Raw genomic sequence first — 12,152 nt, 5'->3', positions numbered from 1 at the left:
CACCACCCTCACCACAAAGTTGGACCCGGTCCTTTGTCGTCTCTGAAGGCAGGCAGGCAGGCAGGCAGGCAGGCAGGCAACAACTGGCTCAAGGTGACCAGTTCAGGCTTGAGAGGGAGGTTAGGGCTGCATCTTCCCCCTGAGTGCCTCCCATTTTTTGCCTTTATTGTTGGGGAGCAGCTGTTGTGTACCTGGACCCCATGAGTGGCGCCTATGCTGGGTATCTTGGCAGCCAGGCTCCCTAGGCTTTGGATACCAGAGTGAATCAATTCTTAAAGATGACTGTCTGCGTGCTGTGTCACATGGACAGGCCCAGAGTGAAGGGCTTAGGGGGCTCTGGAGCTGGAATGCTCTTTGATGGAGGGGCTGGAGAATGAGGAGGGAGGGGAGGAAAGGAAAATACGGGGGGAGGAGATGGTCCTATTGTTGTGCCAAGGAATGCCCTTGACGGAGATAGAGGGGTATTGTTTTTATGCCCATGAACTCTTTTGGACTTGGAGACTTTCAGATGATGGAGCCGCGAGGTTGACGAGCATCTTAACATCTTAACTATTTTAACAAATGCCACAAGTTGTCAGTTCCTCCTTTTTGCTGTTAACTACGTGTTGAAAGTGGCTGTAAGATGTGGCATGTGTGAGCAGCTTAGCGTCGAGCAGCCTTGTGAACGTGTTAAGGTTGGGCAATTATTGGGTGGCTGATATAGCTGCTCTGTCATAATACCCATAGAACCAAACTCGTTCTCAGCAGAGATTGACAACAGCTGAGCAGGACGTTGATGACCTACCTGGCTCACAGGCCTAACCTGCCTAATGTCCACTGAGAAACCTGAGAAAGTGAAGATCATAAAGGATGACAAAAACAGATTGGCACGTAAGCTAACCTCCCTCCCTCCCTCACTCCCTCCCACACTCTCACTCTTTCTCTTTTTCTTTCTTCTTACACCTCTTCAGAAAACAATACCCTTCGGACCACCAACTCCCTACCTCTCTACCTTGGAAAAAGCAGGTTTATTAATAGTTCAGAGCAGGGTGCTTGGGGCAAGCTGCATGAGAAGGTTAAGGATGATGGGAGTTAGCAATCTGGGCTTAACCAGCAGCCACAGCAGCAGCAGTAGCAGTAGCAGCGTCTTTTTTGGAGAATGAGCCTCATGGCCGTCCCGTGTCCGTATCCATTTCATGACATGAAATACCACAGGCCCTGGCCAGAAACAATGGCTTGTTTGGCTGGCTGGAGGCAGTGTGGGAGGTGGTGGTGGTGGAAGGGGGTGTAAGACTGGCTTCCAGCCCCTGCAGCTGTCCCGGTTGTCACTCCTTGTCTTAAGGCTCACTCCTGGCTCAACGCTCCAACCCATGGATCAAGGGGATGTGTGTCGGCACATGTGTGTATGTGTGTGTGTGTGTGTGTGTCTGTGCATCCCGAGCCCCGAGAGATACAGTGAGGCGATTCTCGGTACTCAGCAGCGTCTGAAAAACGGCCCCAGACACAAAAGGCAAGTTGAACAGTGTTAAGACCCCTTCGGTATGGAGCAGACCCCAGGCATGAGGTCATCAGCCTTGGTTTAGCAGCCTTTGTCCTACAGGCTGATTGACAGGAGGGGTGGCTATCAAAGACAATTGTGGGATCGGTTACAGCCATGGATGTCACTCAAGATACAGCAGGTCTCCAATTAAAAAATACTTGTGATAACTCACTGAATTTAGTCTAGAACAGACTTCAAACCCATAACACGGTGCATATGGGGTAAATGTAAGTTACATACCAACACACTGTGAGCTTGGTAATGGTTTCACACTTCTACCCTGTGGGCCTCACCTTAATATGAATTATAAAGTCTGTGAATCTTTTAATCTGTGTTGATAACAGGTGATAAACTTTAATACTCTGCTAATATTCCACGAATAAGCCTCTGTGTGTGCGTATTGCAAAGGAGAAAGACAAATCTCTTCCTGCCTCTCTCTCTCTCTCTCTCTCTCTCTCTCTCCCCCTTATGTCTCAGAGATTAGCCTTTGCTCAAACACCTCCTGTTCATCTAAGTAATTAAAACATTAGAATTACGGGATTATAAACTGCTTTCGATTTAATCCAGCACTCGATGCTCACACCATCTTGCCAAATGGGTCAATAGGAAATATAATGGGCCTCTGTGATTTCTGATTCAGGGATCTGGAAGAGGCAAAGGATGCCAATAATGGCTATTAAAAGAGATGTGTGTTTGTGTGTGTGTGTGTGTGTGTGTGTGTGTGTGTGTGTGTGTGTGTTCGAGAGAGAGAGAGAGAGACAGAGACAGAGAGCCCAGACCAGCTTTGCCCCGAGTGCCATCTGTCTTGGACCCACTAGACCCAGTTTAGACTGGAAGAAGCCAAAACCAGTTCAGTCTCTATCTCAACCCCCAATGCAGGGTTATGTGCGCGCACACACACACACACACACACACACACACACACACACACTCCCCATGACCTCTTCTTCTCTTGAAGTAAATGTAACAATGTGTTTTTGGGGAAAAACATGTAAGAGGCACCTGCAGCTCTTTGATCTTTCGTAGGGATTTTTCGAGGACAGGCGTCACTACTCCTCTGCTGTGTGTGTGTGTGTGTGTGTGTGTGTGTGTGTGTGTGTGTGTGTGTGTGTGTGTGTGTGTGTGTGTGTGTGTGCTTCATAAGACCCTACAACAGGTGTTTGCCCCTGGGGCCTTTAGTGCACCTTAAATGCCTTATACAAATGGATGTCCTTATATCATTTATATATTAATTATCCTACCATTGTTCACCTCTAATGCGTGTTCTCACATGTGCACACACACTCAAAAACCCTTACTTACATCCACGTTGAAGGCTTTTTTTAAGGCTTTTACATCCCTCCCTCCTCACGTTGGCCCCCCTCACCTCTCTTGGCAGTCTAAATGAAGGTTTGCAGTGGGGATTTACAGCTGCAGCATCACACACAGTCCTCTCACCTATACTGTCTGAACTAATTTAGACCAGTGAGTGCGTTGCATGATTTTTTGTGTCGGTGTTTGTGCATTCACATACTATACGTTCACGCTTTTTTGTGAATGTGTGAGCAGCGTGTATGCAAGCATGCGGCTCGCTCTCTGTCTGTGCGTGTATGTTTTGTGTGTGCGTTCATTATGGTTTGTGTTTGTGTTCCTCACAACAAGGGGTCCAAGTTGACACAGTGACAGTTCCTCGCAGAGCGACAGAGGGGCCCTGCCATCCAACAACAGAGGCTTTGTCGCTCTGCTCCTCTTGGCTTGTTATGGACTTCCTTCTCTCTCTCTTTCGCTCTCTTTCTCTCCCTTTTTTAGTGAGCCCATTTTCTTGTCTGAAGTCTTAATTTGGGGCGCTGGCCAGTGGGGAGAGGGAAGAGAGGCGAGGGAGGGGGGGGGGTTAGCAGAGAGGAGGTGCGGAGTGGTGATGGCTGCAGACGGACGGCCCTTTGTTCCTCCTTTCCCAGGCTCCTCTCTTGAGCCTCCGAGGCTCCAGTTGCGTTGGAGCCTTCCAGAGAAAGAGAGAGAGAAAGAGAGAGAAGAGAGGAAAGAGAAAGAGAGGCTGGGAGGAAAAAGGGGGCACAATGATCTTTCCAACTGGAATCTTTCAATTCCACAAAACAAATGCACACACACGCAAGAGATGTGGGGATGAAAAGCATAGAAACAGGAAGAACAATGAAATTAGGAATAAAGAGAGAATAAAGAACAAACAGAATTAAACAAAACCAAAAAGAATAGGACGGGATGATGAAGACATTTGAGTGTAAGCTGCGCATATTGACCACTAGGTGTCCACATCACTGATGCCAAATGTGGGCAACCCAGAGTTAATCCTACACTGTGCCAGTGGCTCTGGAGCATAAGACCAGTGTGTTGCTCCATCCACAATAGATGAAATCCAGTGTTTAATTACTAACACATGCAGAGTGAATCCATCTGAGCAATGTGTAAATCTGTTTTCATGGCTTTTGATTGAAACCGGAGTCATTTTTCTGTGAAAAAATATAATTCTAGGCGCAATAATAAAATAACTGCACTGTTAAGCAAATAAAAGGAGATGCACACATACATACGGATTACCATCCTCTGTACATAAAAGTCCTCTGACTGAGAAAAACTTCAATAATATTGTGCTGTTTTAGTTTCAAGCCCACAGTCATTTTGCAGGAGTAGGTGTCAAAATGGTTCAAACGATGGACAGCTCATTTTGGTCGTTGGTAGGAGGATCGCACAGAGAAGAAATCGAAATGAGGTCCTGAGTCGTTGTGTTTCTTCGTCACCCTTGCACGGGGAGTTACATCAGTGCTTGTGTGTGGTGATATTTATCACATTTTTTCTGTTTGTTATTGGGTTGGAGTGTTGTAAAAAAAAAAAAAAAAAAAGTGTGTGATGAAAGCTTAAAGAAATCTTTACTGCTGAAAAAAAAAACAAAAACAAATGAACACTGTTAACACCAAAATGTTCTTGAACCTGAGCGTGTGATAACAAGTGACCACGAAGGGAGGAGGGGCTTGGAGAGGGACCTTGGGGACCGTGTCAACGTTTTCTGTGCCGGAGCAGGGACAAACATTGGGCAAACATTGGGAAAGGCTGGCAGCCCCTGAGATAGTGGGCCGTTGATCTAAGACTGAAGAGCTAAAGTCCACTATCTCCTGTCTGATACAGCAGCCAAGGTCTTGCTGACACACAGGGCCACAGAACAAACATGGATACCTGAAGACAATGACCTTTGAACCCCCAGCGGGAGAGGTGGAAAAAACAGGAAGTGGTGAAAGTGACTCTAGTGACTTCCTCCCTGCAGGCCAAGAATGAATCAGGTGGAATGATTGTAAGTACATGGGTCATTGTACATAAAAAGCACACACACACACACACACACACACATTGTTCAAGAGTGGGAAGCACAGATGTGGTGTGTGTGTGCATGTACATGTGTGTGCCTGCGTGCGTGCGTGTGTGTGTGTGTGGTGGAAGAAGCGAGAGAGTGAGTCTTCAGATGTAGCGACAGATGGTATTTGATTACAGAGCAGACGGTCGGTGTTGTACAAAGATGCTGTCTCAGCCCAACGTAAGGAGCTGTAGCCTCCGGTTAAGGCAAGCGGAGGGAGGCAGGCGGAGGACAAGAGGGAAAAGGAACACGGGAGAGAGAGAGAAAAAAAAAAAAAAGAATAAAAGCAAGCAAGCAAGAAAGACACAAAAGAAGCAACTCCAAAAATGAGCATCAAAGCAAAAAGAGTGAAAGGCAGTCAGGCAAGAACAAAAGGAAGAAAAGGAACAGAAAAACGTTCAGGCGTGGTGGAAAGTACAACAGAGGTCATGATGAGAAAAAAGGAAAATGATGCAAAGAAAACACACCAACCCTTTTAAAGATATTCTCTTTTTTTTCTGGACTGACTTCCAAACTCACTAGCAACACAAAATGTAAAATATAAGAAGAGTCTTTTTTGAAAGATGTATCTTATATCAAAATCTATTCTGGTAATTGTGGATGGTTATTTTGTTGCTGATATATGTCATTGAAATCATTTTAGAAGAAAATGAGATTCTCCTGGATTTACAACTGTTTTTATGTACCTGCACATTCAAACATTTCACTAGTTTAAACACACACACACACACACACACACATACAATAAATTAGTTCAAACAAACCCCATTTCTAAGAGGCTTGTCTTTCAAAGAAGAACTTTTATCTAAACATTTATATATTGTCTTTATTAAGTAAATCTACAAAACACACAATTTCAATTTTTCAAACTTTTCAGTTTTTTTTAATTCAACTGTTTTAGGTTGAAGACACAATTTCATTGTGTCATTTCTGTGTGTGTGTGTGTGTGTGTGTGTGTGTGTGTGTGTGTGTGTGTGTGTGTGTGTGTGTGTGTGTGTGTGTGTGTGTGTGTGTGTGTGTGTGTCCCTGGGCATGGCAATTGTTGCATTTAGCCTGATGAGGCGGCATCTGCAGTCGTCTGTGGAGCCTGTGGAGAAAACTAGAATGGGAGGTTGGCACTCTGTAGCCAAACCCCTCATTAGTGTGTTGGATCACTCAGAGAGCAGAGCAGCTCTGATTCACTCACACCGAACAAATTATCTTTTTCTTTTTTTTTTTTTTTTTTAATACTGTATCTTTATTTAACTTAAGCATTAGTAATAATCCCATCACACACACACACACACACACTTTTCCATGCGTATATGAATGGAAGATGATATAAATAAATGACAAACATCAGACATTTTCTATTCTCTTTTTCATTTTTATTTCCATTTTTTATTCATTTTGCACAAGCTTGCATATATACTGCACATACATTCAGTTCATAGAGGGTGAAGGCACGAAAGGCAATTTGACTACTGGTTGTTTTTGGGCTGGGCCAAAGCAATACAGGGGAAAAAATCTCAAGAGAAAATACAAAACTGCTTCAAACTAGTTTCAGCTTTCTAGCCCACCCTCGGCCCTGTCCAGGAACAAAAACATAACAACCTTTTTTTTTTTCTTTTTTTTTTAAAACTGTCCAGTTCCATTTAGCTGCCAAGATCTCCATTTATCATCGAATGAGCACGCTAGAATACTATTTTTAAAATTCACTTTTAGGTAGGATTAAAATCTTTTAAAGTTGGTTTCTACTTAATGAAATGCAGTACAGCCTTCCCTGTTTGAAAAACAAAAGAAAACAACATCAAATAAATTAGGATAAATTAAACCAATAAATTACACAAAATCTGCAAGACAAATAGACACCAATAACAGAAAAAAAGCAGCCATGTCATGAGTTTTATTTTACAATCTGTGTGTAACTATTCAGACTGTATTTGAAACATGGCTGTTCCAGTTGGAATTACTGCACTAGCATCGAATAATAATGTCATACAAAAAGCATCAACAAAACACTATTTACATAACATATTGCTAAGTTATACAAAGGCAGTATTTATCACTGTAAGTCCACATCATTGATATTTACAAAAAAAGAGGAGCGATGTAATAATAATAAAAAAAAAAAAAAGAATTATTACTGAAAGCATCAAGAAACAAAAACCCCTTTCAAACAGGTCAGAAAACAGATCAGAGGAAATTATCGCAACACACACACACACACACACACACCAAACCCACGTTGCCAACGCTTAATGAGAATCATTTACATGTCAGGATGGCGATCCCAGGGGTGGGGGAGGGGCCACAGTGTTGAGAATTGTGTCACTCACTGGTTCACAGGTTCTCATAATAGGTCTTTTCTCTCACACAGACACACACTCATATACATCTACACACACACACACACACACACACGCACGCACGATGCAAAGCGTACAGAAATTCCACAAAAGTCCAAACTTTTCCCAACAGTTTGAACCCAGTAAAAAAAGGGTATAAATCGCTTTTTCTGTCTGCAGTCTCTTTTTTTAAACTGTTACTGTACAATATGTGCCCCCTCCATGACACTAGTCTTCTGATGACAATGAGTTCCTGTCTCTCTCCCAGGTCAAATCTAGAGCTGCGTCGGCGGCGTCTGCCCTTGTTTTTTGGACGAGACCGGGTCCACAGACTGCCAACGGGCCACTCCGTGACATCATCATTACCCGACCGCTAGCCTATAAAGCATCGTTCTGTCAGCAAAAATTAAAGAAACGGATGCTGGTGCAACTTCAAGGGCACTGCCGACGGGAAACAGACCCCCGTTAAAGGCATGGCAGGGAAAAAAAAAAACAAAACAAAAAAAAAAACTCTGTGGGTTTTTTGGAAGAGTGGTTATGAGTCCAGTCGGAGAGAGCGGGTCATCTCTCTTTTTTTTTTTTTCATCCTTCTTTTTTTAACCACTCTCACCCCCATAGCACTCTGAGTGATAATAGAAAAAACTGTACAGCTATTCTTTGTTTCATCCTGACAGTATTTACAGTAGCAACAACAATAGTTCATACTCTGAAAACAGATTCCAAGTTTATTTTTCTGATCTCAAGGAGAAGACAGCCATTCAGCACAATATACAAAAAGGTAAAGAAACCAAAAGAAAACTGGTCACAAAACCTGCAAAAAACCTACAACTATTGCTCCTAATCTACCAACAACTCACTTATTCAGAATACAGATTTAAACAAAGCCGTCACTAAAAATACCCTCGAGATTTCTTTTATGAAAGAATTTCTAACAGTGCCTTCCAAAGAACTTCCACTACAGTATATATTTTTTTTCCCATAGATTTGTATTTTACAATTCTTAAAAAAGACTATATATGTATTTTAATAATGTTATGCTAAAAATCAAACGACCCCAGAAAAGGAAAACTTGACAAAAATATTTTCAACGCGGTATTAAGGTTCTTTCTAATCCTTTTTTTCACATAAATCTTCATTATCCTGAATTAATCTTTTTAGGCGCAGGAACTCTTTAACTTCAGGGCGGGGTTGCAGGAAGGGGGAGGGTGTGGAGCGATAATAATCTGTGCATCAGATAAAAGTGTCCTTTCCTTTCTCCTTTGTTTGCGGCGCTTTAGAGCCTTTGGCTGGTGCTTTGAGACTCTGAGACATGCAGGGCCTAGCCCATCCTTCAGTGAGAAAGGTGTCCGGCTTGCTCTCTCAGGGCTCCGGATCTTAAGAAGAACACTGTCCGGGGGTGGGGGGGGGGTGGGGGGGAGGAGGAGGAGGAGGAGGAGGAGGAGGAGAAGGGGGAGATAATGAAGGGAGTAGCTCTCTGTCTTTCGCTGTCTCCTTTTGTCAGGCGCTTTGTCTCGCTTAGACAAGTCAGCAGGTTAAGCAACCTGCCCCTTTTGATCTTTTGTGACACACAGACACACTATAAGCCAATGTCGCCAAGGTGAGATCAACAGCCAGCTCGCACGCACTCCAGAAAGTATTCTGGCCCTCTCATTGCATCAAACTTACCTCATCAAAAGGGCAGCTAATTGCTTATAAAAATTCTTAAAAGCCTGAGAGGGCGGATGAAAGTAATAAAATTATAGATATACACGTACAACTCAAGTGGAAAATCTGGTATTAGAATCTCAGGTAGAAGTGAAAGGAATGGCGTTTTTTTTGACATTGCACAGTGGCTTAAACAGAATCACACTTTGGGTCTTAAAAGCTGCCAGTGTGGGACGGAGGGACAGAGCGGAGGGTTTCAGGTGCATGTTGCTCCTCGCGCTGTGCCTTTGTCCCCGCTCTTTGTAGTGCTGAGAGCTTCTCCATCTACCCCTGGGGTGAGTGCTCACCTTCGACCTCGTATTGTTGCATTGAGAGAGGAGCTAGATCACTCAAAGGCAGGTGAATGTGGAGGGAAGGAGCTATATGTGTGTGTGTGTGTGTGTGTGTGTGCGCGTGTGTGTTGTTTGTGGGGGAAATTCCACTCGAAGCTAAATTAATGAACGCCTGTGTTTCAGCTTTTATTCACCTCTCTCTTTGCCCTCCTTGAATTATCTTCCTCTCTATGATGCTTCTGTTCATATGTATTCAATTATCTATTGTTTCAGCGACACTGTACTTTAGATTGCCACAGTATTGTGATATATTCAAGTATCAACTGCTATTGAAATAACTTCATAATGTAATTTACACCTTGTATAGGTTAATGAAAGCCTGCCATATACACAGGCTGACCGCATCTCACACATGAGCCTTTCAGTCAAAATAGTGCTTATTATACAAAAGACAAAAAACTATGCAGTTATTATTGTGTATGTTCACCAATCCTGAACAGATAAGTAGATGAACAATTTTGTTGACAGCTGAACAAATGACTCTTTCGGTGGCAGCAGTTTACTTGCCAAAGCTGGAGTGGCTACAGAAATTTAGCCATTAAAAAGACAGCAAGTGACACACTAAAAGGCCGCACTTCTTCTGCACCGTTTACTTCATGTGTTTTCTGTAATCCTAACTCCTTTTCTAAGCATCGTCAGACTGGTCCTATGCAGTGCAGGCTCGTCACTACAAGCGAATGGAGAAGCCCACCTTAAAACCCCCAAAATCAAAACACTTTCCAGGCATTGCTGCCCCAGACCCCAACCACCAAAAAAAAAAAAAAAAACCAAAACAAAACAAAGAAAACAGATCCAAAGTTCACTTCAGTGACGGATAAACAGAAACAGAGTAGGGAGGAGAGGAGGAAGTGTGGGCAAAATATTTCAGAATCTAAACTCTTTTGGAATAATATTAATAGCAATAATTTATTTTTTTCTGCAACGGCATCAAGGGACAAACAAATCTCGAAGTGCCAATCTTCAGCAAGCAGTGATGACAAATAATAATAATCATAAACAACAATAATAATGATCATCAAAATAATAATGTACACCCAATAAACACAATGCCCTACTTGCAGGGAAAACACACTTCAAAACATGGTAGAGCTCAGTAGCTATTTGAAACCAGTCCAAGTCCCACAGACCAGTACAGACCAGTACCACGAGCCCAGTCTTAGTCCAGTCAATAACCTCACTAGGCCTGGTTTTTGTGTGCATGTGTGTGTGTGTGTGTGTGTGACTGTCCTGTTCGGGGACATCTTCAGTAGCACAGTCTATTGGGCACCCACTTTGCAGGGACAGTTCATTGGGTGGGAGACCCACTGGATTGCAGGGACACCCCTGGGTGTCACGAGTGAAGTCTATAAGGAACCCAGCCTATGTTCTTAGTAGTGTAATTCAGAAACTCCTTCCACACACTGAGGACCTAGTTAGTGTTGATCATACAACAGGCCAAACGGATGAGGGTTCACACGGTCCAAAAAACACCCAATAAGATTAGAGTCTCTTCAGTTCAGCAGAATCATAGAAAAACAAAACAAATAATAACCATCATGATAATTATCATATAAGAACAACAACACAATAGCTAGGTCATTTAGGAACTGCCACAGAGGCTTCAGATTGGGAATGCTACTTCATAACTTTCATACATTCAAAAAATAAAAAATAAAATAAAAAACAGGAAATCAAAAGTAGAGTGGGGAAAAGGAAAAAAATAAAACAAAAGAGAATATCATTCTGAAATTCTATGAAACCAGAGGAAAAAAAAAAAAAAGCGCAAAGCGTCGAGCGAGGAGGAGGAGAAATCGATTTACTCGTGTAGAAGCTCTTGGAGACAGTTGGGGGACTTGAAGATCTCGGGGACCTCGCTGTCCAGTTTGCAGATGACCTTGTAGATGGCCTTCTTCCAGGACGGGTCGACGTCTTTGCCGGCCACAATGGCGTTGAAGAACTCTCTCAGTGTGATCTCAGCCACCTCCAGGAAGCGATTAGGGACCTTGATAGACAAAGGAAAGAAAGACATGGTCATTCATCTGCACCATTATAACCATTCCAGTCAGTTTGGTATGGTGAATGGCTCTAAATACTACGATACCCATGAGCCTTAGCTACCACTGCCAGTCAGAAAGGTTTCTAGTAGCAAAAGTGAACAAAACATTGCACCATAGAGGCCAAAATCATCAATAATAGACTCAAAGTCTGAAAGTTATTTGTTTCAAACTGAAAAAAATGTTTTATCAGGTCTCTACAATGTGTAACTGTAGCTTCCACTCGCTGTCAGGATATTTCTTACTGAAACACTCCTTCAGAGTCAAAGTTAATGTCATGTTAAGTTTTTATGGACACAGGCTTTTACCTTTTTGACTTTTTATTAAAGAGCCAGATATTTTCTACTGCAGTTGCTCATCATTTGTCATGATGATTCAACCGAGAGAGTTTCATGTCCGTCCAAGTGCTCCAACTGCCAGTCACTTAACATTGTCTGTGCCAAAAATGAACAGGACTTAAATAACTTCTCCCACATCATTGCATTTTGCACTATCCTTATGCTGACAGTGGATGTAAAACCATAAATCTCCCGTCTCTTGAGTATCTACTTCCTTAAAAGCCGATTGAGGTGTCGGCCTGAGAAAAGTCACTTCTTGCGAATTCTCTGGTTTCTCACACCTCCCACTTCCCTCCCCGCAACACGGCGAGCGTCACATCTTTATGAGTCCTACTGTAAATCTGTGACCAAACAAGACAACAGAGCAGAGTGAAGAGCGGCGGAGAGGTGCTGGCGAAAGAGGAAGTACTAAATGCTTTGGGAACGGGGAGACACGCCGCCTCTTTAGTGTCCCTGACAGCAGCGCTCACCGACACCATGGAGATGATTAGTCTGGCAAAGATCTGTGACACCTTCCCCCAAGCCAACACTCTGTCAC

The 12,152-nt window shown here is 43.1% G+C and overlaps 1 protein-coding gene across 3 annotated transcripts in view; it reads right to left on the bottom strand.

The window, feature by feature from the left end:
* Nucleotides 1–6,393: 6,393 nt before the first annotated feature.
* LOC137169943 (prospero homeobox protein 1-like) overlaps nucleotides 6,394–12,152 on the bottom strand; it is a 36,884-nt gene continuing 31,125 nt past the window's right edge. For all 3 annotated transcript variants that reach the window (XM_067573387.1, XM_067573386.1, XM_067573388.1), the window contains exon 5: nucleotides 6,394–11,224. In XM_067573387.1, coding sequence (XP_067429488.1) covers nucleotides 11,039–11,224 — 186 coding nt within the window. In that variant the 3' untranslated portion in view covers nucleotides 6,394–11,038. The remainder of the gene's footprint in view (nucleotides 11,225–12,152) is intronic.

The sequence above is a fragment of the Thunnus thynnus genome, chromosome 18 (assembly GCF_963924715.1).
Source record: "Thunnus thynnus chromosome 18, fThuThy2.1, whole genome shotgun sequence".
NCBI lineage: Eukaryota > Metazoa > Chordata > Actinopteri > Scombriformes > Scombridae > Thunnus > Thunnus thynnus.
This window is presented reverse-complemented; position numbering and strand designations above follow the sequence as displayed.